General features: G+C 43.5%; 1 protein-coding gene across 1 annotated transcript in view; it reads right to left on the reverse strand.

The window, feature by feature from the left end:
- Positions 1–27,846, reverse strand: part of KDM7A (lysine demethylase 7A) — a 1,445,788-nt gene that overhangs the window by 920,018 nt on the left and 497,924 nt on the right. The window contains exon 5 of the mRNA XM_044087282.1: positions 7,395–7,536. Within this exon, the coding sequence (XP_043943217.1) occupies positions 7,395–7,536 (142 nt within the window). The remainder of the gene's footprint in view (positions 1–7,394; positions 7,537–27,846) is intronic.

Below are 27,846 nucleotides of genomic sequence, written 5' to 3' on the forward strand. Positions count from 1 at the left end.
CTCTGTATTTCTTTTTTCCTGGCATCCAGGCAGTAATTTACCTATAAACATAAAACTCTACTGGCCTTCTCTGTTGAGCTTTTCTTTTCACACTGGGACAGATAGAAGTAAAGCCGACACTCAATGTGCAGCCATCCTGGAAGTTGAGAATAGAATTCTGAAACAATGAGCTACAGTCAGGCACCATTGTCCTTCAGCTTTGAAGGTAATCTGCCACTTCTAGCCTTTTCTTCATTTTGACCTCTGATGTTTGCAGTTTTGTCACCTCATCTGAATATCTGTTTAAAGCTTCTTCCATTTTTTCCAGCCTTTTGTTAACTGAGTTGATACACTCCATCAGTGTTTCATTTATTTTAATTAGCTCTGCGTACATTTGACTTGTATTTAACTCTAGGTTACTGAAAGTCATTTCTTGCACCAAAGCTGGAACTTACAATGCTTCTGGCTGAACAGCTGCAGAATTCTTTCTAGTCAGCGTTTTTTCTCACCTTTTGCGATTTATTTCCTTTCAGGTTCTCTGAATTTTTTTTGCTGACTTCCAGGCAGTGCATTTACTAATCAATTACTGAAATTTACCTCAAAATATTTCTGTTTTCACACTGGGATAGCTGAAATTAAGCTGCAACTTAATGTACAGCCATCTTGGAAGTCCCCAAAGGACATCTCAGTGTTGAGGAATATTCTGAGCAAGTTCTGGGTTTTTCTGTGATATACAATTGATGACAATAAAACAAAGGCTATAGCAATAAATGTATGTACCCAACATGAATTGGTCCAGCAATACCCACATTTACTGGGACATGACAAAATTAAATATTTAGGAGTATGGGTTAAAAAGGATTTGGTTATGGCAGGCAATGGGAAGCGACTAAACAAAAGTAAAAGGCAAAAGAGTAGGAGGATGACAGAATACTTGTGATAACCTCTCCTATGAACTTCTAAAAATATTTTAGTTGATTTATCTGGAATAACAATCAGATACGACATGGAGTCAAAAAAGGAAAATGTGTCATTGTCAAAATTGATGCTGACTCAGTACTCAGAACCTTAGGAACTGAAGGCTGCTCCAAATCTTCAGCCCTTCACTTACAGGGCTCACCTTTCTTCAATTTGAGTTTATCAGCATGCTTCACATTATCAGATGTCTTCCTGGGCTTGTCAGGTTCTTGATCAGCTGGCAACCGCACCTTGATTACCAACTTATTTGTTCTGTCAAAAAAGAACAAGACCCAAAGCCCTTACATAAATGGAACATTCTGCAGAGGTGCTCCAACCCCAAGAATGCCACAAAACTCCAGGATATCATGAGATGAAATGTTATGGTCAAACTTCTGGCATTTCTTGAAGCTTATCTTCTCAACTATCTCTAGTAGTGAAACACATGGTTTATCTTCATTTTGTCAAGAATGGTATGTGCGATTGTGCATTTGCATGACTCGACAGAGCGAATTACGGAACACTTCTGAGGACAAAAGTAAAAAATGGTTTGACGGAAAACAATTTTTTCGACATTTGTCAATGTGTTTAAATGGCATAGTGCATTCGCATTATAGCCATTCGAACCTCTGTGAGTTGGTGTTGCATTTTTTTGCTGTTGTCCTTTCGATGTAATGCACATCAGACAATGGACACACTACCTAATGAAAGTAAACCGAAACACACACATACAAATGCACACACACACACACACACTAGCCACATTGAACAAGAAAAAAATAGCTACACTGAATGAGAAAAACTAATGCAGCACATTACTAAAGACAAAAGGCTAAATATACAAGTTATTAAATAAAAAAGTCAAACCTTTCAAATAATGCTAACCTTAATATGAAGCATTTAAAGATCCAAATTCTAAATACTTTTAACTTTTTTGACGGAAGTCCATTCAATGCCAAGGAAAAGAGAGCTAACAGAACCGCTTCCTCACCGACTCAAAAGGAGCTACAATAGTTTTAATGCTTTAAAAATGGACGAGATGACTAGGATATGAAGTTACAAAAAAGTACAGTTGTGTACACGTACCACAAATGCAGATGTTCGAGTGTATTCACTGTTGCAGTCATCACATGTGGGGTTATCCTTGCTGTGGTAGCTCTCAGCTGGCCCGAATACCACAGTCAATGTTTTTCTGCGTCGTCTGCTGTCGCTTGCTGCCTGACATGCTACAAAGTAAGGCAGCTGATGCCATTACATCAGTTTAACCCCACAGGTGATGACTGCAACAGTGAAACACGAAGAACATCTGTAGTTTACGCTTTCACCTATGCTATTTTGAGTCTCCCCCCCATCACTGGTTATATTTTAATGAATTATTTTTACATTTTGGGAGTAGTTTACATGTTTTGGTAGATCTGAAAGCATTACTTATAAAATCAATACCATGACATATTTAGATTTAGCCAGTTAAAATAAAGTATTTAATAATTTTGGAAAGCAATATTTGGCATTGCAGTACTTCTCTGACTGGAAAAGTGACATGTTTTGTATTTTGTACAATGATACATACATTGTTCACACAGCAGTATTCTGCAGTAACAACTGTTGCTTTGAAATACCCAAAGTACACTTCTCTGACTACAGCTGTGTCTGCCACTTGGGTGGGGGAGAGGGTCCTAACTGGAGCTGCGTGATACTTTGCACTGCATTTTCAGCACTGGAGAATTAACACACACAATGTAAGACTCAACATTTTAAAAGCCATTGAAAACATTTAACACAAAATTGTTGAATTAAAAAGGCATGCATTATTAGCAAGTGTACTACTATGAACTGACAAACCCTATTCTGAGATGACTGATTTGGGGGATTTTTAATGCAGTTGTGACATTCTGCATTACACCTTGTAGCAATAAAAAAGCAACATATACCATTAAAACCAAAGAAGACTCGCTTGTTAGTATCACAGTGCTGTTTAAACAAAGGCAAGACTGTCTGCAGAAACCAACACTTAAACACTAATAGTGGATTTAAAAAAAACTGACCTACACTGATAAATTTTAGAAAGTAGCAATACAGCACTACTGTGCGCTGACAAAGCTCTGTTCCAAGATGCATGACGATTTGGTGGTGGTGGGGTGCTTTAACTAGAACTGTGACATTTTACACTGCTGCTTCTTACAGTACTGGAAAATTAACAAATGCATATCTAGATACAATACTTTAAACACCTATCAGATGAATTAAAAGTCAGAACACTATTATGCTATGAAAACGGCACAGTTATGAGATGCATGACTGGGTTATGGTGGAGCTGTAACCTTTGTTAACACGCAAACATTGAGAAAGAATATTCTAGAGTAGCAGCAGTACTTAATACTGTCAAAGATGTTGACTGGAAGTTTCCTACAATAGCAAGCAGGCAGGACTACATGGTGAGTCTCTAAAAGCAGGAAATACAAGCAAATTTATAAGCAAATAACTAAACAGCTTACTATGACGGTATAGTTATCCCTTAACAAAAAGAGTGCCATGAGTGAAGTTTTGACATAAGAAATGGTATAGTTAGCCCTTAACAAAAAGGGTGCTATGAGTGAAACTTTCACATAGTCTCCTCATAACCAGGCATATGTAACCATTCTGTAATTGGTTTCCAGAACATTCCTTGCCATGCAGACTGTACATACTAAAGCAGTTAGGAAACGGTCCTTGTTCACATCAGCATGAAGGGTTTCTTCTCTCTTTTCTTGATGCATCATCGTTTTATACAAACTGAAGAATGCCTACTAATGCCCACTTATGTGTGTCAGTCTAATTTGTAACTGCAGTTAGAAAGCATACATTATAAAGACAGATACATACTATATTCCCATTCAAACAGAATTTTGCGCTACACTTTACAGTGATGACCGAATTAATACAGAGATTCCCATCCTCGTGCTATAACCTATCAACTCTCTCCTACACAGAAGAGAGAGAGAGAGAGAGAGAGAGACATAAAGCTGCAAGGTAATGACATTGGGTTACATTAGAAAATACTTATCTATAAACAGAAATCATTACTGCAGGCTGAGGGTAGAGTACTATTTGCAGCTGCCAGCTCAGATCCTTTAGTACCATCTAAAGAAATAGATGTTGGACCTGCAGCTGGGTTTTTATGGAGACACTTGTAAAACCTGAATGGTTTTCTGGAGGCCACCGGCTACCAGCCTCAAAAGAAGCAATATTAATAACATTTTAAAATGACTGAAAAACAGATGTAAAATGCTGCTGGTTTAGGTTCTTCAGTTCCTAGCCATTCAAAATATTTTTTGAGTTGCATAATTCCTTTGTCCCTTCCCATTTAGCATGGACTCTAACTTATGTCTCTCTCCAAAACAGATAATGCCAGGGGAGACAGAGGACAAGACTAGAGTCAAATTCAACAGGGTCTTCTTTTCCCTGCTGATTCTGCCAAGCCTGTTCCCTTGGCTGTGGTTTCGCTAGATAATGGGCAGGGACAGTGGGAACCTCATTCATCCATTCATGCACATCACTAATCAGATGATAAGGCATTTGGCTACCTTAACAGAGTCATAGTTACTCCCGCCATTTACCTACACTTCATTGAACTTCTTCACTTTGACATTCAGAGCACTGGGTATAAATCACATCAGGTCAACACCTGTCTTGGGCCTTCATGATGTTGGTCGGCACCAGTTCTAAGTCAGCTGCTAGCTGCAGGTCTCTGGCTGGGACCAGTGCCTGCCACAGCCAAGGTGATTAATAGAAAGGGCCCGATGCATGTCCAAAGTCACCACTGCCATCCCCCATTCCCTCCTCAATGGGGGGGTGAGCGGCAACACCTCGTCCAGCTATGACATGTATTCAAGCCCTGCTTCACGCCAAAGCCTGATCAACTCAGCCCTTAGAGACAATCCTTATCCTGAAGTTAAGCATCTGGCTGACTGACATCCCTTACCTACACTGTTCTAACATGCCAGAGACTGTTCTCCTTGGAGACCTGCTGTGGATACATGTACGGCCCAGCACAACACTTGCACCCTCTCCCCACGATTTTCAAGGTCCAGCAATAGTTCACCTGACACTGCCAGTACCATGAAGCTTTCCTGGGCATAGGCCCCTCTCTCGGGAAGTACCCATTCTAGGGCTCCCTGCCCTTTACAAAAAAAATGAGAACTCTCCAAGGGTCCCCTGCCAGCTTCTCCAGGATAGTCTGCATCATTGTACTGGATGCCATGAGACACCAGTATCTGCCACTCTGGATTTGGGGATCTGAACCAGACTCCCTTCGGGATGGTGCTCACCTATCTCTCAGGAATGACTGACCCCTGTTCAAATGCTGCTCACATTTACCCCTTTGCCACTTCAGTCTTCAAAACTCTTGTTTGAATACTTGCTACCACCACCAAGATCTGCACCTGCGGCAGCTCCACACTGGGCTTCAGCACCACTGCAGCAGCCCTCCTAATCCTCACGGCTTAGCACCCTTGGCTCCCAGCACCAGTCAGGTATCGGCCCAACACTCCAGCACCATCCATTTTCTGGACTAGTTGACTTGGCAGGTGAGTTGTTACATGCTCCTTAGCAGATTCCAACTTCCATGGTCACTGTGCTGCTGTCTACATTAACCAACATCTTTTTTGTGGTCTGATGAGCGTCAGTATTGGACGCCTTAACCAGCCATTTGGATCATTCTGTAACTACAATTCTGCTTACCAAAAGTAGCCTACTAGGCACTCGCATTCCACACTCAGCTCCAAGCCAGCAAGTCGGGCTTCTTTTCCATTTAAAGTTTGAGAATAGACTGGGATAGTTTCAGTCCTAAGACCTCTAATAATTCGCTTTATCAGATAGAATGACGTCTGCCGAGCACCAGCTATTCCAAGGGAAACATTGGAGGGAACCAGCTAATTAATGGTTTGATTAGTCTTTCACCCCTACACTTGGGTAAGATGACAGATTGCCATGTCAGGACCACTAAGGACCACCACAAGAGTACCCACTGACTTCTCTCTGCCCAGGCATATCTCACCTTCTTTTTGGTCCCACCAGGAACCTAACTCACCATCTTTCAGGTCCCACCAGGAACAATCATACACCACCGTCGCGATGGGACAGGTGAGACAGGCTGGCAATGCACCCCCAACATGGGCCAGGGATCCAACCTCAGCTGGCTCATGTCAGCCCTCCCTTTCCTTACACAGTGGGGTCTTTTGCCCACTCTCAGAATAGCACACCTGTTGGTGTAAAGCTGCCTGAATATGCCATGTCTTGGTCCTCCTTCACAAAAATCCAGTTTGAATGACTGTTCTGTGGAGGACTTCCTTTTCTTTTTAGTACATGAACAGTGCCCAACATAGATTCTGCGGGTGGGTGTGTGGGGGGGTCTGCAGGGCTGCTGGAATATTCAACCACTGTCAAATAACACATTCACGTGAATCTTCTGTAATCAAATATGTTTGTGGTTCAAGAGGGAGGAGGAGAACTCCCTGAAATGTGTCTGTCTCAAGCCAAAAGTATTTTTACTGATTATGGAGGCCAATAACATCCTGACCTATAGCCTTAGGTTCCTGAATATAAAACACTGAGAAATCCAACAGAGTATGTTCTTTAGAGTAAGCACCTTTTCTGGTTCTTTGCAGATGGCTTTGATGCAGAATCAATATCCATAAGTGCCTAGAAGGACTGTGAAGCGGTTATTCAATTACTGGTCTCTGAAAAAGCAGCAACAGTTAACAAGCAGAATTAGATGTTTTAGCTGGGGGGGGCAGACAAACTGTGTCTCAATGAAGTCTGCTATTGGGACTGTCAAGGTCCTTAAAGTGTATTCCATTCTGCCACAGATTCTTTAGTCAACAGTTTTCTAGATTTCTCTATTTTTACAATGGCATTTCATTTTTTGCCAATTGCTCTGAAAATCACCTTGATGAGACTCACTGCCATACTAATAATTTACTCTGCTGTAAAAAAAATGGCATGGGGTGTTCTTCCCTTTAGCCTCACTCTTGAGTTCATTCGCAATACTGAAGTCTCACTGGTGGGACAGATATCCAACCTGCAGCTAACTTCCAGTCATTAAGACGTGTACTGCACAAGGGGTTCCCATGAAGAGCATCTGCTTAACTAGTGAAAAGAATAATTTCATCACTAATGACTTCACTTGTTGATACAATTATATCCTGTTTTAGACAGTACACTATGTCCGGTCATAAAAGCATTACTGTACTTTAGAGTTTCCTTTGGAATTTCATATCATTAGGATAATGTTCACAAAAATGTCTTCTTTACATGCAGCAACGACTAAGAAAACACTTGCAGGGATGAAGAGGAAGACTGTAATGTTTTTGTACACATTAGCAGTGTCTAGTGTCACTAGAAACTGCATGTGTGACCAGCTGCTTGCAGTATGGTCCTGTTACACTGTTACACACCACACCAAGTACAATTTTGCTTACTTTGTATCTGAAAACTCCAAACTGATGACGTTTAATACTTTTGGCCGATCAGGATTTCTGAAGTACTCTACAAAGTCACACAGTTTCATTTTGCTATCTGCCTGCCGTGCCACATCAATAACGTCAATGATTTTTTCACCACCTAAAGGAATCAGAACAAAAACATAAATAAACACATTTTCAATGTCCAGCTTTGTAAACACCATAATGGCAAATGAAACTGTACTTAATAAACATATTCAAAAGCAATACCAGTAATTACGAAAAATTATTACCATATAGGCAACTTAGTTTAAGCTTGCACCAGACTATTTGATGCAAAACCTGTTTGAAAACTAGAAGCACAATCTACCATTTTATTACATAAAATAACACAATCAAGGGAATATTTACTGTGTTACAACCTTTTAATTAAGCAGCATTAAAACAGGCACAAGGAGTTTGATAATTTGTTTATTAAACCTTGTGCAAAACCGACAACCTGTGACGTCGTGGTCTGGGCCTAGGCAAGGAATACAATAGGAATGGAAGTCCTTATGAGGTATTTGCTTCCCACAAGAAATGCAATTGTTAACTTTTTCTGACATCGGACTGAGGCAAGAAAATGTTCCCCAATGGGGTACTTAGCTTTATTGAAGACTTCGGACTGAAATTCAAATAGAAAATCTCAGGTGTCGGCCGACCGGCACTTGCGAACTGCTTCTGCTTTGGACACCGCGCGGCAAGAAAGACAGAAGAAAATGGCGTCGGATGCCTCTTATATACCCCTGGCGCACTGACGTCATGGAAGAAGCGACAGCGACCGACGCCGGACCAAGACTTTGGAATTCGGGCCGACTGTGGGACCGCCTGATGGCAGGATAACCCAAGTGTGATGACTGCAGCAGGGTAACACGATGAACATCAAGCACAACTCAGCAGGATGTGCTCTTACATGGGGGGGGGGGGACTTCTTTAGTCTGTTCACATGACACTAAGCTGCTTAATATTTACTTATTTATTTTACGCTTAGTAATTAGGTCAGCCCTTCTTGGCCAGGCCAACTTTTAGAGGATACCAAAGGGAAAAGTTTGCACTCATAAATAAGTTACAAACAGCTGGAGACAAAGATGGCACAGAAAACAATTGTCCATGGTAGGGACAGTACACGTTATAAAATATGGTGCACAATAAGTTTCCATTCCTCCAACATTACTATAATTAGAGAGGTGTCTCTTGTGCTGAAGTGTCAGAACAGGAAGAAAGGTGACAGCTGTTTTTGTTCCAGAAGGAGTTGCTTACCACAACGTACAATGAAAGCAAATATGCTTTTCTTATTACTATTTAGATCTTGCATTCCACTGCAGTTTTAGGTTGTATGCTCTTTTAGACACTGAATGTGTGAAACCAATCAGTGACAGGCTGCACACTTCATAAGCTGTCACTTACAAAGCGCAGGGTACTTAGTGTATAAACATAAGCGTTTTTGGATGTCAACTTATTGAAGGCTGGAAGGTCACCAGTTGCTAAGTATTTAGCTTCAGATTCTGCCTTCAGTTCATCAAATGCATGTTTAACTGATGTAAAAGGAACCATTTCACCATTTTATTTTACTAATTTGTTAAACATTTCTTAACCACGTAAGCCTAAGTGCCCCTTTTCAAGGGTGATCAGGAACACCGTCTGGTCAAGCAATTTGGTCAGAGTCCCACAGCAGGGAAATGGACATGGAAGGAATCAAACCCTGTAACCTTTAACTATCAAAGGCAGCTCATTGACCGCTCACAGCCTTTATCCTGTATGCTAACTACCAGACACTTATTTACAAGAATTAGAGTGAAAATCCACACAAAAGGGAGGCAGTGCATTCTCCACAAAGAAGCCACTCTGGCTGGGAAGTGAACCAAAGAATAGAAGTGTGAGCAAACAATGCTGCTACTTCACTAAATAATGTAAGAAATTAAATACTTATAATTAATCAGTGGGTACCTTCTAATCTACAAGAAACGGTGGCCAGACGCCAGAAAGAGAACTTTGCCATATGTGCGGTTTCTAAATTAGGTAGAATCTGTCAAACAGATGTTATGTACTTACAATATGCTCAATCTTTTCATTCCTGTCCCATCTGATAAGACTTGCGAGTCCTTGAGCCATTTGTCAGATCAGACTCTTCAACACCTATGCTCTAGCCTCAAAACCCCTTATAAACTTCTCTTCCCCATCATGCTCCAATGGCCAAGATTACTTCAGATCGTGTTTGAAGTCAGAAATAAGGAGGCTACGTATGTAACATTAACTGAACATATCATTCAGGTCCTACAAATAGCAGCAAGATTGGGGAAAAAGAGGGAAGGTTGTTGTATCAGACGGACATGAATGAAAAGGATCCATTGCTATGGCAAGTACAAAACTTCTGTATCATATTTACTCCGATCATTTGAGCTGACTTATGGGCCAGAATCCCAAACTACTTCAAGCCCTGGATGGCATCATGACAGGAGACCCTTAATTATAGAGGGTCTAAAGGAAATTCTTACACTGGAAATAGAATCTAACTTATAGTGCTTAATGAAGATGTGCAGAGATGATCAGGGTGAGGAACACGTAGAGATGATCAGGTTGAGGAACACCCGAAAAAAGCTTTGGAGGTAGCCACTGATCTTATGGAATGAGTTACAGGTCTTTCCTGGTAAAGGGTAATTATGTGCAGGGTATACATAGGAATTGCAATCAGAAAACCACCTGAAAATAGTAACTTTGGAGACACTGTGACCTAGCTTATTAACTGCAAAAGAAATGAAAAGCCGTCTTGTGTGACCAAGTCCAGTGTTTAGGAAAGAGGAAAGCTCATGGTAATTGCTCTTGGCAAAGTTCAGAAGGCCAAAAGGGAATCACCACACCACAATCCCTGAAGAGAGTCCTTCTGGATCTTTTGAAGAAACCTGGGTTTCAGTGGCAAGACTAATGCTTTTCAGGCCTGTTTATAGGGAGTCCTGGAAAATAATTTAAACTGTCTGTTTTGAAAAGAGGTAAACAGACCTATTTGAGGTGTTCTCCATAGTTGGATCAATTTCAGGAAGACCCCGCGTGTAATTCCCATTTGTGATGGTCGGCCTTGGTCCTGCTCAGCTCGTCTCCTACAAGATTTTACTCATATGGAATGTATGAAGTCGGAAGGGTCAGACTGACCCAAGTTATTACCTCATTGATAACTACAAACATCCCTGATATTTATCTGCTTTTGCCTATTCTTGGAGTTCTACAGAATTTGCTCTTTTACCCAGTTTGAAACTTCTCCCTTTTGAAAGTCTTACACATTGGGACAGGCTTCAAAGAAGACAAAATGGAGTAAAGGGAGACCTGGACTGAGAAATTACTTGTACAAGTATCTTCCCTTCAGAAATCAGAATACATGCCTTTGAGGCTAAATGTCCTTTGGCCTCAGGGAGCATGCTGGACTAGGAGTTTAAGCAAACACTGCTCTGCACGTGGTGGCTGCAAAAAGTACAGTTGTGTACACTTACCATAAATGTAGATGTTAGAGTGTATTCACTGTTGCAGTCATTCCATTTGGGTTATCTGCTTGCAGGCAGCCCTCAGTCGGCCTGACTAACAAAGTCTTGGGTCCTGCGTCAGTTGCTGTCTCTTCTTCCGTGATGTCAGGTCATCAGGGGTATAAAACATGCAGCAGACGTCATTACATCAGTTTTTCTTGCCCCAGATGTCAGGTGCCCCCCTAATGGGAAGTAATTAAATCTATAAATATACAAGGTTATACCTCAAACAAAAAAGCAAATACACCAAAAAGCTTTTAAGCAATGAAAAGGAGAGAAGAGGTATAGCCAACCGAAGTCAGGGGGCTGGAGGGAGGGTAAAGTACAGTTTTGTACCTACCATAAATGTAGACGTTCAAGTGCTAATACAGCTGCAGTCATAACAGATGGGTTGTACTGCCGTCAGGGCGGGTCCTCGGTCGGCCGAATTCCAAAGTCTAGGTCCGGCGTTGGATGTCGTCGCTTCTTCCCTGACGTCAGTGTGGCAGGGGTATAAAAGAACCAGCAGATGCCATTTTCTTCAGTTTTTCTTTCCCCAGATGTCAGGTGCCCCCAGAAGGAAGGCAAAACATAAACTTACGTAATAATGCAATGTAATATAATCAAAAAATAGTAGTTTGCAAGCAAATACACCATAAAAGAATACCCCAATCAGGTTGTATGAGGAGGTGTTTGTCATAAGGCCTGTCCCAAGAGGGGATGGAGGGAGGGAAACCTGGACTGCAGCTGTATTAGCACTCGAACATCTACATTTATGGTAGGTACAAAACTGTACTATGTTCATCGTGCATACAGCTGCAGTCATAACAGATGGGTAGAATCCCAAAGCTAAAAAGGGGTGGCAGGCACTAAGTGGAACTAGGAGGAGCAAGGATGCCCTGCAAGACTGCTGTGGCAAAGCCCACTCTAGATTTAGAGTATAGTGGAAGGTGATAGTGCTTGGAGAAAGTGTGTACAGAACTCCAAGTGGCTGCTTCCAAAATATCCTTGGTAGGAACCCCCCTGAGGAAAGCTGCAGAGGTAGCTGTGGCCCTTGTGGAGTGAGATCTGATGCTTGTAGGTACAGTTTTACCATGAAATGAGTAACAAAAGCGTATGCAGTGGGCTATCCATTTTGAGATTGTCTGTTTGGAAATAGCCTTTCCTTGAGCACCTGTAGCATAGGACACAAAAAGTTGCTCTGATTTTCTGAATGGCTTTGTCCTGTCCAAATAATAACGAAGTTGTCTGCGAATGTCCAAGGAATGTAGTAGTCTTTCCCCTTTGTTTTGTGGGTTAGGATAAAAGGTAGGTAAGTGGATAGTCTGATTTAAGGCTACACTGGATACTACCTTTGGCATAAAGTAAGGGTTGGTTCATACGGAAACTCTGTCCTGACGGAAAATGATGAAAGGTTGCACAGCCATGAGGGCTTGTAGTTCCGAAACCCTGCGTGCTGAGGTGATAGCCAGAAAGAAGGCTGTTTTCCATGATAAATATTGCAGATCTGTTGAAGCAGCTGGCTCAAATGGAGGCAGGGTCAGTTTTTCTAAAATGAAGTTGAGGTCCCAAGCAGGTAATGGTGGCTTCCTTGGGGGTTTTATATTCTTAGCCCCTCTGAGGAACTGTCTTAAGAGAGGATGTGAGAATAAAGAAGGATCAGTGTTGTAATGTGCAGAAATGGCTGAAGCATGGATCTTGATGGAGGAGAAGGAAAGTCCACTGTTTAACAACTCAGCTAGGTACTGTAATATTTGAGGTAAATTTAGTACCCAAGGATTCTGGCCCTTTTTCTGATTCCAGGCACAAAACCGTTTCCATTTGGCGGAGTAGACTTTTCTAGTAGAAGGCCTTCTGGCCTCCAAGATGACATCCTGCACCTCCTTGGAGAGGAGGGTCTGTTGGGAAATCAAGGAATCCTCCATGCGGCTAGATTGAGGGTTTTCAGCTGACTGTGAAGAGTTTTGAAGTTGTGCTGGGTCAACAGAAGAGGCACTAGAGGCAGGATCCATGGTGGGGAATGCGTCAGGCTCCTCAGGAGTGGATACCAGTGTTGTCTTGGCCAGTCCGGAGCAATGAGAATTATCTTTGGCCTGTCTGCTCTGGCTTTTAATAGAACTTTGGGCAGCAGAGGAAGAGGTGGGAAGGCATAAACTGTCAATGTTGTCCAACTGAAAGAAAGTGCTTCCACTTTCCATGTCTGTGGATGATAGGTCCTTGAGCAAAATTTTTCCAGTTGGTAATTTCTGTGGGTAGCAAAGAGATCTACGTCTGGCCTTCCCCATGCCTGGATTATCTTTGCGAAAACCTGAGGATGCAACTTCCATTCGTGTGGATCTGTCATATTTCTGCTTAGGTTGTCTGCCAGCGTGTTTTCCTTGCCTGGCAGGAATTGTGCTTGAAGTTGGATTTGTAATTCCAGAGCAGTGTTCCAAAGAGACATGGCTAGTCTGCACAGGGGGTATGAATGAGTTCCTCCCTGTTTGTCTATGTACCACATCACTGTGGTGTTGTCTGTCCTTATCAATAGCTGGCCTGGATGCAGTAGGTCTTTGAAGGCCATAATAGCATTTTGTACTGCTAGCATTTCCTTTTGATTGATGTGTAGGTGATTTTCTTTTTGGGACCATTTGCCCTGAATGCACTGTCATGTGCGTCCCCCCAGGCATAGTCCGAGGCGTCTGTTGTGATGATTTGATTTGCTTGAGGCATGCAGAAGGGGAAGACCTATGTTTCTTTGGCATGCTTGAGCCCACCACAAAAATTCCTTTTGAAGAGATGGAATGAGTGGTATAATTGTTTCCAAACTGTGGCTGTGTTGAGACCATAAGTTTTTTAGGTACCATTGAAGTTTCCTCATATGCAGCTTTGCACATGGGATTAGCAGGATGCAAGATGCCATGAATCCCAGAGCCTGCAGGACTTTCCTTGCAGTCAGCCTGGTGAAGGTTGCCATTTTTCTGAAGTATTGAGATAAGTTGCCCTTGTTTCTCTGGCGTGAGGTAGGCCATCTGGGTGTTTGTATTCAAGCTGGCACCCAGGAAAATTATTGCTTGAGAGGGTATTAGTTTTGATTTCTTTTTGTTGACTGTGTATCCCAGAAAGTTCAACAACTTTATTACAAACGCCAGGTGTTTCAAAGTATGTGCTTGCGGTCCGCTTGGATCAGGCAGTCGTCCAGATATGGGTATATTTGTATCCCTTGAAGTTTGCAGAAGGCAATTACTGATGCCAGGCATTTCATAAACACTCTGGGCGCAGTAGATAAGCCAAAGGGCAATGCAGAGAATTGATAATGGGTTGAACCTGCAAGAAATCTGAGGTATCTTCTGCAATCTTGTCTGGTAGGGACATGCAGGTATGCCTCCTTGAGGTCCAATGTTACCAGCCAAGACTCCTTGCCCAGCATGGGAAGAAGCTGCTGTAATGTGAGCATCTTGAATTTTGGTACAAGTAAATATGTGTTTAGGATGGATAGGTCCAAAATAGGTCTCCAATCTTTGTCCTTCCTTGGTACCAGGAATAGTCTGGAATAAAAACCTTGACCCTGTTCTTTTGCAGGTACCTCTTGAATAGCTTTCATGTCCATGAGAGCTGAAATTTGTTTTTGTGCCTCTGCCCTTTGATTTTGTGGCAGGTTTGGCATGCCTCTCATTTTTGGAAAGGTGTGAAAGTGGAATCTGTAGCCTCTGTCTATAATGTCCAGGATCCATTTGTCTTTTGTGACAATATGCCAATTTTTTTGAAAATAATGTCAGTTTTCCACCCAAAGGTGCTGCCATTAAAGCTTTGCTTGGCAGGTGTAGGGGGAAGTCATTGTGTCTGTTTTCTAAAAGACTGTGATCTATCTTCTCCACCTCTTGGGGTTGGTGCTCGCCACTGTCTGGCTCTGAAAGATCCTTGAGGTTGCCCTCTACCCCTTGGACACCTGTATCTGCCCCTTTGAGGTCTGTCCGTGGCTGACATTTCCTTTTGATTGATGTGTAGGTGCTTTTCTTTTTGGGACCATTTGCCCTGAATGCACTGATCTGTCATGTGCGTCCCCCCAGGCATAGTCCGAGGCGTCTGTTGTGATGATTTGATTTGCTTGAGGCATGCAGAAGGGGAGACCTATGTTTCTTTTTTTGAGGGCCAGTTTCTGCTGAAACGTGGAGGCTGTACCTGCAGGAAATCTTTCACTGTTTGCATTGATTTCGCTTTTTCCTCCATTTTCTTTAGCACCTCCTCTGCTTTAACACCAAACAATACATCTTTTTGAAGGGGTGCATCTAATAATTTAGCTTTGACATGATCTGGTAAGGTTTGCTCTGAGCCAAGCATGCCTACGTATAACAGACCCCATAACAGCAGCTCTACATGAGGCTTCTAAAGCATCAAAACCACACTGCAAGGTATGTTTACCCACTTGCTCTACACCATGCAACAAATCCTGCAACTCTTTTAAATCTGGTTGTTCTGGTTGTGTCATTTTGCTTTTCAGCTGAGATATCAAAAACTGTTGATACTTAACATATGGAACTGACAGTTTAATGCCCTCATGGTTAAAGTAGCCGAGGTGTACACCTTTTTACCCCACCTTTCTAAAGATCTGGAATCTCTCTCTGAAGGTAATGGGTTTTTAGCAGTAGAGGCCTTAATTCCCCTGGGACCCTGTGAAATAGTTTCTGGGTCAGCAGTATGGCTTTTATATAGGAACTGGTGAGAATCAGGAACCCGGTAATACCTGTCTGGTTTAACAGGAGCTGGAGGCAAAGAATCAGGATTAAGGCTGGCTTCTGTGTACACATCATCCAATATATCTAAAACAGGAGGGATAGCCAGAGGCCTATGCTGGGGGAGCAGAAGAAATTCCCTGAGCCTTTTCTTGGAATCTGAGTAATCTTGGCCTTCCCAGTGAAAGTGTTCCCTTAATGTATGCAGGGTTTCCCCAAAAGAGAAGTCTTCAGGGGGGGAGACCGAGGGAATAGACTCCTCTGCATCAGAGTCTTCGAATGGAGAATAGGCACAATCCTGGTCCTCAGATAGTTCTGAGGTAATAGAAGCTTGATCTGAGGAAGGGTAGTCTTCCTCTAATCTGGGCCTTTTGTCAGAGGGGGGTTTGAGAAAAGGCAGGCCTGTCTAAATTATGAGTTTCCCCGCCAGGAGCGGCGTCGGTATCTGTAGTAGGAATGGGGGCCGAGGAGCCTGCGACCTCGGGCACTGAAGACACTGGTAATGCATTGTCATCGGTACTCAGGGGCTGCGTAGGCGCCTCACTGAGTACCGGAGAAGCAGTAGTCGGCCTAAGCGTGGTATCCGTAGGTGGTGCGGACCTCGTATGCCGGTCCTTATCTTTGCGTTTTTTGCTCAAAACTGGAGTCAGGGTATCCGACGACATAATACAATTAAATTTTTTGCAAAAAAAGTGAAGTGTGAACTCCGCCCGACGCTTAATAGTGCGTTTGTTGAATCTAGCACAAAAACGGCAGGCCGAGACGTCGTGGTCTGGGCCTAAGCAAGGTATACAGTAAGTGTGGAAATCCTTATGCGGTATTTGCTTCCCACATGAAATGCAATTATTAACTTTGTCTGACATCGGTCTGAGGCAAGAAAAGTTTCCCCAACGGGGTACTTAGCTTTCAAGAAGACTTCGGCTGAAATACTTTCGTAAATCTCAGGAGATGGCTGACCGGCACTTGCGAACTGCTTCTGCTTCGGGCACCGTGCGGTAAGAAAGACTGAAGAAAATGGCATTGGCTGCCTCTTTTATACCCCTGCCGCACTGACGTCAGGGAATAAGCGACGACAACCGACGCCGGACCTAGACTTTGGAATTCGGCCGACCGAGGACCCGCCTGACGGCAGGATAATCCATCTGTTATGACTGCAGCTGTATGCACGATGAACATCTGCTTGGGCAGTGGAAGGAGAAGAGCAGAGGTTCTGTGTTATAATGAGCTGAAATGCCTGAGGCGTGAATTTTTATTGAAGAAAAATACAGGCCCTTGTGAAGCATCTCAGTTAAGTATTGTAAAATCTGAGGTAAACTGGGCACTGCTGTGCTCATCCCTTGAGATTAGTTCCAGGCACAGAATCTTTTCCAGTTTTCAGCATAAGATTTTCTAGTGCTAGGCCTCCTTGCCTCTAAAATGACATCCATCACTGGTTTACTGAGGGATGGTAAAGGAGAGCTTAGGTAATTAGCCAGGCTGCTAAGTTCCATGTCTGAAGCTGAGGGTGCAGAATCTGGTTCTCCTGCTGAGACAGCAGGGTAGGAGTCTGAGGCAGGTGCCATGGGGCCAACAGTGACACACTGTGCAGGAGGGGGTACCAGTGTTGGCGTGGCCAGGCTGGTGCAATCAAAATCATCCTTGGTTTTGTCTTGTTTGATTTTTAGTAGTACTTTGGAGAGCAGAGGCAGAGGAGGAAAGGCATAAACTGATAGGTTTTTCCAGCTGAAGGACAGAGCATCCACCTTCCAAGCTTGTCTGTGGGGTGTCTTTGCACAAAATTTTTCCAACTGATAGCTCTGGTGGGAGGAAAAAGTACAGTTGTGTACACTTACCATAAATGTAGATGTTTGAGTGTATTCACTGTTGCAGTCATTACATTTGGGTAATCTGCTGGCAGATTTGCCTCAGTCGGCCAGATTAACAAAGTCTTGGGTCCTGCGTTGGTTGCTGTCCCTTCTTCCATGACGTCAGGTCGTCCAGGGGTATAAAACATGCAGCCGATGCTATTACATCAGTTTTTCCTGCCCCAGATGTCAGGTGCCCCCCGAAATGGGGAGCAAATAAAATTAAAAACACAAAAAAATATGCCTCCAATCCCAAAAGCAAATACACCAAAAGGGCTTTTAAAGCATAGTGAAATAAAGTAGAGGTATAACCAGAGAAAAATAGGGGGCTGGAGGGAGGGTAACCAGGACTGCAGCAGTGAATACACTCGAACATCTACATTTATGGTAAGTGTACACAACTGTACTATGTTCTTCGTGTTTCACTGTTGCAGTCATTACATTTGGGTAGATTCCCAAAGCTAGGGTTGGGTGGAGGGAATTATACAGCATTAGGACCAGCTATAAGGCCCTGCAGGATAGCAGTGGCAAAGCCAGCTCTGGATTTAGAGAAAAGTGGTAAATGGTAATGTTTGGTGAACGTATGAACTGAGCTCCAGGTAGCAGCTTCCAGAATGTCCTTGGTAGGAACACCTCTGAGAATGGCTGTTGAAGTAGATGCAGCCCTGGTGGAATGGGATCTGATCCCCTGGGGGATAGTTTTTCCATGGTGCATATAGCAGAAACGAATGCAATGACTTATCCATTTGGAAATGGTTCGCTTTGAAAAAGCCTTTCCCTCTGCCCCTGCAGCAAATGCCACCAGCAGTTGTTCAGATTTTCTTTGAGATTTTGTCCTGTTTAAGTAAAATCTAAGTTGTTTGTGTACATCCAATGAATGCAGAATCTGCTCCCCCTTGTTCTGTGGATTGGGAAAGAAAGTTGGCAAATGAATAGTCTGATTCAGAGCCATACTGGATACCACCTTAGGCATGAAGGATGGATTGGTCTTGAGAGATACCCTATCCGCATGAAAAATGATGAAAGGCACTCCTCTGCCATAAGAGCCTGTAATTCGGAAATCCTTCTAGCTGAAGTGACTGCTAAAAGGAAAGCAGTTTTCCACGAGAGAAATTTTAAGTCTGCAGTAGCAGCTAATTTGAAAGGAGGGAGAGTGAGCTTTTCCAATACAAAATTGAGGTCCCAGGCAGGGGTAGGAGCTCTCCTGGTTGGTCTTACATTTTTGGCCCCTCTGAGATACTGCTTTAGCACGGGATGTGAAAAGAGGGGGGTTCTGTGTTGTAGTGAGCCGAAATGGCTGAGGCATGGATTTTTATGGAAGAAAACGACATGGCCTTGTGAAGCATCTCAGTTAAATATTGCAAAATCTGAGGAATGTTGGCCACTGCTAAGCTTATCCCTTGAGATAGATTCCAGGCACAGAATCTTTTCCATTTGTCAGCATAAGATTTTCTAGTACTAGGTCTTCTCGCCTCCAAAATGACATCCATCACAGGTTTGTTGAGGGATGCAAATGGTGAATTTAGGGGATTAGCCAAGCTGCAAAGTTTGGAGCTAAGTGTGCAGAATTTGGTTGTTCTACTGAACCAGTAAGTAAGGTGTCTGAGGCAGGTTCCACGGTGGAAGGTGCGACACATTGAGCAGGAGTGGGTACCAGTGTTGGCAAGGCCAGTCTGGAGCAATCAAAATAATTTTGGGTTTGTCCTGTTTGACTTTTAGTAGAACTTTGGAGAGCAGAGGCATCGGGGGAAAGGCATAGACTGATAGGTTTTTCCAGCTGAAGGATAGAGCATCCACTTTCCAGGCTTTTTTGTGATGAGTTCTTGTGCAAAACTTGTCCAACTGATAGTTCTGGGGTGAGGCAAAAAGATCTATGTCTGGGCTCCACCATTTGTGCGTCAACATATTGAAAATCCATGGTTCCAGTTTCCATTTGTGTTAGTTAGTCTGCCAGAGTGTTCAGCTTTCCTGGCAGGAACTGAGCTTATAGTTTACTTGATAGGTCAAGGCCGTGTTCCACAATGCCATGTCTAGTCTGCAAAGGGGGTAGGAGTGTGTACCCCCCTGCATGTTTATGTACCACATCACCGTGGTGTTGTCTGTCTTTATCATTAATTGTCCTGGATGAAGGTAGTCCTTGAAGGCTGTCAGGGCATTCTGTACAGCTAGCATTTCTTTTTGATTGATATGAAGGTGCACTTGATTTGGGCTCCATTTGCCCTGAAGGCACTTCCCTGCCAGACGTGCCCCCCAAGCATAGTCTGATGCGTCTGTATTCATGGTTTAGGTGGCAGGGGGTGGTGTAAATGGCAGTCCTTTGTTTTGGTGGCAGGCCTCTGCCCACCATTGGAACTCTAGCTGCAGGTAAGGTATGATAGGAATCATTGTTTCCAGGCTTTGACAATGCTGACTCTATAGACTTTTTAAGTACCACTGAAGTTTCCTCATATGCAGTCTTGCATATGAAATTAGAAGAATGCAGGAGGCCATGAACCCCAAGGCTTGCAGTATTTGCCTTGCAGAAAGCAGGGTTTTTGTGGCCACCTGTTTGAAGTAAGTCACCAAATGAATTTGCTTCTCTGGCGTAGGAATGCCATCTGGGCAGTTGTATTCAAGCTTGCACCCAGGAATGGAATTTTTTGAGAGGGTACCAGTTGTGATTTCTTTTCATTTATAGTGTACCCTAGACAACTTAGAACCTTTTTTATAAATGCCAGATATTTTAGAAGCATGTCCTTGTTTTCTGCCTGAATTAGACAATCATCCAGGTATGGATATATTTGAATATTTCTTTGCCTGCAAAATGCAATTACTGGTGCCAGTCACTTTGTAAAGACCCAGGGCGCAGTAGATAAGCCAAAGGGCAATGCAGAGAATTGGTAATGCAAGTAGCCTGCATTGAAGTGGAGGTATCTTCTGCAAGATTCTCTGATTGGGATATGCAGGTAAGCCTCCTTTAAATCTAGAGTTGCCAACCAGGCATTTGCCTAGCATAGGAAGTAACTGGTGAATTGTCAGCATCTTGAATTTTGGGATGTCCAGAAAGGTGTTTAGAGTAGATAAGTCCAGAATTGGACGCCATGATTTGTCTTTTCTGGGTACCAGACAAAGTACTGAACAGAAACCTTGTCCCTTTTCCTCTTCTGGTACTGGTTGAATAGCCCCCATGCTTATGAGGGAAAGTACTTGTTTCTGGGCCTCTGCCCACTGATTTGGGGGCAGGTCTGGCCATACGCTTGGAATTGGCAACACGTGGAAGTAAAATCTGTATCCCTGGGATACTATATTTAAAACCCATTTGTCCTGGGTTATAAGTTACCAGTTTTCTGCATATAGAGCCAGTTTCCCCCCCAAAGGGGCGTCTAAAAGGTAAGTGCTTGTAAGAGTAAAGGGAAGTCATTGAGATTGCTTACCATAGGGAGGTGTCTTGTTGTTTCCAGATTTGGAAGAGGAGGCACCCCATTGCTTTGTTCTGAAAGTCCCTTGGGACTGAAACCTGGACCTTTGGAATGTCTGAGTTTGACTTGAGTGGCTCTCAAAGGAACTGGAAAGGACCAGTTCTTACTAGGCCAGTGCCTACTAAATCTGGGAGGTTGCACTTGTAAGAAATCTTTCACAGTCTGTATAGATTTAGCTTTACCTTCCATCTTTTTTAAAACTTCTTCAGTCTCATTACCAAAGAGATGGTCCTGTTGTAAAGGAGCATCCGACAATTTTGCTTTAATATGATCAAACAGAGTTTGCTCTTTGAGCCAAGCATGCCTTCGTAGCACAGACCCAGTTACAGCAGCCCTGCAAGAGGCTTCCAAAGAATCAAAAAGTACAGTTTTGTACCTACCATAAATGTAGATGTTCGAAGATCCACATTGCTGCAGTCCTTACATTTGGGTAGTCCGCTGTCCTCGGTCGGCCCGAATACCAAAGTATTAGGCTGACGTCGGTCAAGGCGCTTAAAAAGTACAGTTTTGTACCTACCATAAATGTAGATGTTCGAGGATTCCATTGCTGCAGTCCTTACTATTGGGTATAGTCCGCATCCAGTCGGCCCGAATACCAGAGTATAAGGCTGACGTCGGTCAGGGCGCATTAGACTGACGTCAGTACGTCAGGGTACTAATGCGCATGACCGGCGTCATATCCTCAGTCTTTTCTTGCCCCAGATGTCAGAAGACCCTAAAAAGACAAGGCCCAAAATACCTGCACCAAAACATGAACAATATATACAAAAATATAAGCAGGTAAACACCTACACAACCACCCCTAAACACAGAGGGGAAGGAGGGAGGGTAAATTGGACTGCAGCAATGGAATCCTCGAACATCTACATTTATGGTAGGTACAAAACTGTACTATGTTCTTCGTCTTCCATTGCTGCAGTCCTTACTATTGGGTAGAATCCCAAAGCAGAGGTAAGGGAGGCTGGCAAATCATAAAGAAGCAGGAGCTGACAACATGCCTTGCAAAACAGCTGTGGCAAAACCAGCCCTAGACTTAGAGTAGATAGGAAGGTGATAATGCTTAGAGAAAGTATGCACTGAACTCCAAGTAGCTGCTTCCAAAATATCCTTAGTTGCCACCCCGTAGAAATGCTGTTGAAGTGGCAGTAGCCCTAGTGGAATGAGGCCTAATCCCAGCTGGAACCTCCTTGCCATGATGGGAATAACAAAATGCAATGCAAAAGCCAATCCACCTAGAAATAGTTTGTTTTGACACAGGCCTGCCCTGCGAACTCAAAGCAAAAGAAACAAACAACTGCTGAGACTGCCTAAAATCCTTAGTCCTGCTTAAGTAATAACGCAATTGCCTGTGTACATCTAAAGTATGCAAAATCTTCTCCCCTTTATTTTGGGGGTCTGCATAAAAGGTAGGCAAATGAATAGTTTGGTTTAAAGCCACACTAGAAACCACCTTAGGCATAAAGGAAGGATTAGTACGTAATGATACCCTATCCTTATGGAAAATCAAAAAGGGTTCGACTGCCATAAGGGCCTGCAACTCAGACACCCTTCTTGCAGAAGTAATAGCCAACAAAAAAGCAGTCTTCCATGACAAATATTTCAATTCAGCAGTAGCCGCAGGCTCAAAAGGTTGTAGAGTAAGTTTTTCCAACACAAAATTGAGATCCCAAGCAGGAGTAGGAGCTCTACGTGGGGCTGTTATATTCTTACCCCCTCTAAGAAACTGCTTGAACAAAGGATGAAAACAATGGTGGGTCACAATCATAGTGAGCTGAGATTGCTGCAGCATGAATCTTGATGGAAGAGAAGGACAGACCCTTGTCCAGTAACTCAGTAAGATATTGAAGAGCCATACTCAAATTAGGCTCAGAAATCTCCAAATTCTTTGCTTTACTCCAAAAGAAAAATCTCTTCCATTTTGCTGCGTACACTTTCCTTGTACTAGGTCTTCTAGCTTCCATAATCACATTTAAAACTTGTTGAGGAAGTTGAGACCTGCTGTGTTTCAACACAGAATATGCCAGGCTGTCAGAGGAAGAGAGTGAAGCTTGACATTGAGCAGATGACCGTCCTGCTGGGATAACAGATGTGGAATCAAAGGTTAAGGCCATGGAGGCTTCTTTACCAGACTCCGTAGTAGAGGGTACCAGTGTTGCCGAGGCCAATCTGGAGCTATCAAAATCATCCTTGGCCTGTCCTGTCTGACCTTTAACAGTACCTTTGAAAGAAGAGGCAGAGGTGGAAAGGCATACAGATGAAGGGTTGTCCAACTGAAAGACAGAGCATCCACTTTCCAAGCTGTGTGATGAAACCCCTTTGTGCAAAACTGTGGCAGTTGGTGGTTTAGTGGAGAAGCGAACAGATCTATGTCTGGAGTTCCCCATGACACTGTCAATTTCTGAAATACATGAAGATCCAGTTTCCACTTGTGGGGATCCATGATTTGTCTGCTTAACACATCTGCGAAGGAGTTCTGTGCTCCTGGCAGAAACCTTGCCTGAAGAGTTAGGTGCAAGCGTAGCGCAGTCTCCAATAAAATCATTGCATGCCTGCATAGAGGATAAGAATGTGTTCCCCCTTGTTTGTTGAAGTACCACATGACAGTTGTGTTGTCTGTTAGAATCAACACCTGCCCTGGAAGAAGTAACTCCTTGAAAGCCAGAAATGCGAACTGGACTGCTAACATCTCCTTTATGTTGATATGTAGATGCTGTAGTCTGGCAGGCCACTTGTCTTGTATCCACTTTGCATTTAGATGAGCTCCTCAAGCAATGTCTGAGGCATCTGTCGGTAAAATCTGACTCGCCTCTGGCCGGGTCACAGAGAGTCCCTTGTTTAGGTGACATTCCTGAGCCCACCACAAAAATACTCTTTGAAGGCAAGGTATTATTTGAATGACAGTGTCTAAATCCTGGCAGTGCTGTGTCCATACATTTTTGAGATACCATTGTAACTTCCTCATATGCAGTTTGGCATTGGGAAGCACCAGAATACAAGATGCCATGAACCCTAATGCTGGAAGGACTGTCTCTGCAGTCAGCACGGACTGATGAGATAGTTGATGGAAGTAAGGTGACAGACTCTTTCGTTTGTCCGGGGTTAAAAAGGCCATCTGGGCTGCTGTATTCAGTCTCACACCCAGAAAGCACATGTCTTGAGAGGGTACTAGACTGGACTTTATTTCGTTCACAGAATACCCTAGGCATCTTAGCACTGCTATAAGATATTCCAGATGCTGTAGAAGGTCTTCCTTTTCCTGAGCCAGAATCAGGCAGTCGTCTAAATAAGGATAGATTTGAAGTCCTTGTAGCCTGAAGTAAGCTATCACTGGAGCCAGAACCTTTGTGAATACTCTGGGCGCAGTAGATAAGCCAAAGGGCAATGCAGAGAACTGATAATGAGAATCTCCAGCTTGAAACTGCAGATACTTCCTGTAACTTAGCCTGATATGCACATGAAGGTAAGCTTCCTTGAGATCTAAAGTTACCATCCAGTGATCTTTGCCCAGCAGGGGTAAAAGCTGTTGTAACGTCAACATCTCGAACTTGGGAATGTCCAGATAAGTGTTGAGGAGAGATAAATCCAAAAGCAGTCTCCACGTGTTCCCCTACTCTGGTACTAGGAACATGCGAGAATAAAATCCTAGGCCCCTTTTTGACACAGGGACTGGTAGAATGATGTCCAACACCCATCTGTCTTGAGTAATTAAATCCCAATTTCCTTTGAAAAGAGACAGTTGTCCTTCCAAAGGAGCTGCCAGATGAGAATCTACTGGCAGTTGAAAAGGCAGGTCATTGGGTCTGTTTACGAAAGGACTGACCCCTGCCCTCACCAGAAGTCTGAGCAGGTGAACTCCCTGTTCTAGGCCTAAAAGAACCTTGAGCCCTGCCCCTACCACGCCTAGACCTACCCCTAGACTGGGAATCATAAGCAGGATATGTCCACCCCTTAGCAGGCCAATTTCTACTAAACTTCGGTGGCTGTACCTGCAAAAAATCTTTAACAGTTTGCATAGATTTAGCTTTGTCCTCCATTTTCTTCAAAACTGCTTCCACAGGTGAACCAAACAACACATCAGACTGTAAAGGAGCATCCAAAATCCTTGTCTTAACCTGCTCAGCCAAATTTTGATCCCTCAACCAGGCATGCCTGCGAAGAACAGAACTAGTGGCAGCCACCCTCGAGGAGGCCTGCACAGCATCAAAACCACATTGCAAAGAATGCTTGCCTACTTGTTCAGACACATAAACTAAATCCAGCAAGTCTTTACAATCAATACCTTCCGCCAAAGCATCCACCTTAGATTTCAATTGTGAAAGGAGATAATTTTGATATTTCAGCATATGAAACTGACAATTTAACGCTCTCATGGCTAGAGTGGAAGAAGTATACACTTTCTTACCCCACCTATCTAATGCCCTTGCCTCTTTGTCAGTGGGAACAGGATTCTTAACCACAGAGGCCTTAACACCTTTAGGCCCCTGAGAAACAGTTTCTGGGTCCGCCCTAGGACTCTTAAACAAATATTTATGAGCTTCGGGCACCCTATAGTACCTATCAGGTTTAACAGGAGCAGGAGGCAAAGAATCAGGGTTCAGGGAAGCCTCTGCAAAACATCTTCCACCACATTCAACACAGGCGGTATAGCTAAGGGCCTATGCTGGGGTAAAACAAGAATTCCCTAAGCCTCTTCCTGGAATCAGAGTAATCCTGGCCTTCCCATTTAAAGTGCTCCCTCATGGAATGCAGAGTCTCTGAAAATGAAAAATCCTCAGGAGGAGAAGCCAAAGGAGTGGCATCATCCACATCAGAATCAGAATAATGAGGATACTCCTGCAAATCTTCCGCAGAAGATTCAGAAGCCCCTGAACCCTGTTCAAAACTGTCAAACTCTGGTTCCACTCTAGGCCTCTTATCAGGAGGGCCCATAGAACCTCTAATCATAGTAATCAAATCTTCTGCCATTTTAAGCATATGTTTCTTAGGTACAGAACCCGAAAGGCTAGGAGAAGCCCCTACTGAAGCTGAAGTTGGCCTACCTCTAAAAGAAGTTTTGGCAACAGAAGGAGAGGCTCTAACTACTTTGGGAAGAGAGGGAAGAATAGTTACCTGAGAAGCCCCCTCAGCCTGGCCTGCCTCCTGAGAGGGTACATCCTGTAACAGTAAAGTTTCTGCCTGAGATTCTATAGAAACTCCTGGCAAAACCTCTGGCTCCACTGAGCCATCTAAAGAACCGACGTCTGGGACTGCCGGTTCATCAACCCTAGGCTTCGCTGTTTTGTCCCTGCGCTTCTTGGGAAGCGGCCGGAGCATCCGACGGCATTTTATAATTGCAACGCTTCCCAAACACTAATCTGGCACAGTCTAACCTCCTTTTAATAGTGCGTTTGTTAAACCTAGCACAAGAGCGGCAACCAACAACGTCGTGCTCAGGCCCTAAACAAGGTATACACAATGTATGGTAATCCCTATGAGGTATTTGTTTCCCACAAGAAATACAGTTATTCACTTTTCTGACATCCGGTTAAATACTGAGGCAAGAAAAAACAAAAATGTTCCCCAACGGGGTACTTAGCCAACTCTGATTCGGTCTGAAACTCCGGTTTCGGAAATATTTCAGAACGCCAACCTGCACTCGCAAAACTGCTTCTGCATCGGACAGCGCGGCAAAAAAGACTGAGGATATGACGCCGGTCATGCGCATTAGTACCCTGACGTACTGACGTCAGTCTAATGCGCCCTGACCGACGTCAGCCTTATACTCTGGTATTCGGGCCGACTGGATGCGGACTATACCCAATAGTAAGGACTGCAGCAATGGAAGACGAAGAACATCTGACATCAGGACGTCAGGGTACAAAAGCGCATGACCGACGTCATTTCCTCAGTCTTTTCTTGCCCCAGATGTCAGAAGGCCCTAACAAGAAAGGCCAAAGCCAAAAACCAGCAAAACCCAACCAACCACCCGTGCACTAACCATATTTACAATATGTACAACACAAACCACACCACCCCCTTCAACAACAGAGGGGAAGGAGGGAGGGTAAATTAGACTACAGCAATGTGGATCTTTGAACATCTACATTTATGGTAGGTACAAAACTGTACTATGTTCTTCATCTCACATTGCTGCAGTCCTTACATATGGGTAGAATCCCAAAGCAGAGGTAAGGGAGGATGGCAAAACTATAAAGCATTAGGAGCTGCCAACATGCCTTGTAAAATTGCAGTTGCAAATCCAGCCCTAGATTTAGAGTAAAGTGGAAGGTGGTAATGCTTAGAGAAAGTATGCACTGAACTCCAAGTAGCTGCTTCCAAAATATCTTTAGTAGCCACCCCCCTTAAAAAAGCTGTAGAAGTGGCAGTAGCCCTAGTGGAATGAGGCCTAATCCCAGCTGGAATCTCCTTACCATGATGGGAATAACAGAAAGCAATACAAAAAACAATCCACTTAGAAATAGTTTGTTTTGAAACAGGTTTGCCCTGAGAACCCAAAGCAAAAGAAACAAACAACTGCTGAGACTGCCTGAACCCTTTAGTTCTGCTCAAATAATAACGCAACTGTCTGTGTATATCCAAAGTGTGCAAAATCCTTTCCCCTTATTTTGGGGTTTGCATAAAAAGTAGGCAAATGAATAGTTTGGTTTAAAGCCACACTGGAAACCACTTTAGGCATAAAAGAAGGGTTAGTACGCAAAGACACCCTATCCTTGTGGAAAATTAAGAAAGGCTCAACTGCCATAAGGGCCTGTAATTCAGAAACCCTTCTCGCAGAGGTAATGGCCAACAAAAAAGCAGTCTTCCATGATAAATATTTCAACTCTGCCGATGCTGCAGGCTCAAAAGGTTGTAGAGTGAGTTTCTCCAACACAAAATTGAGATCCCAAGCAGGAGTAGGAGCTCTACGTGGGGTCTTATATTCTTTG

This window comes from Protopterus annectens, chromosome 11.part0, assembly GCF_019279795.1.
Source record: "Protopterus annectens isolate FY-2018-M chromosome 11.part0, PAN1.0, whole genome shotgun sequence".
Lineage (NCBI taxonomy): Eukaryota > Metazoa > Chordata > Ceratodontiformes > Protopteridae > Protopterus > Protopterus annectens.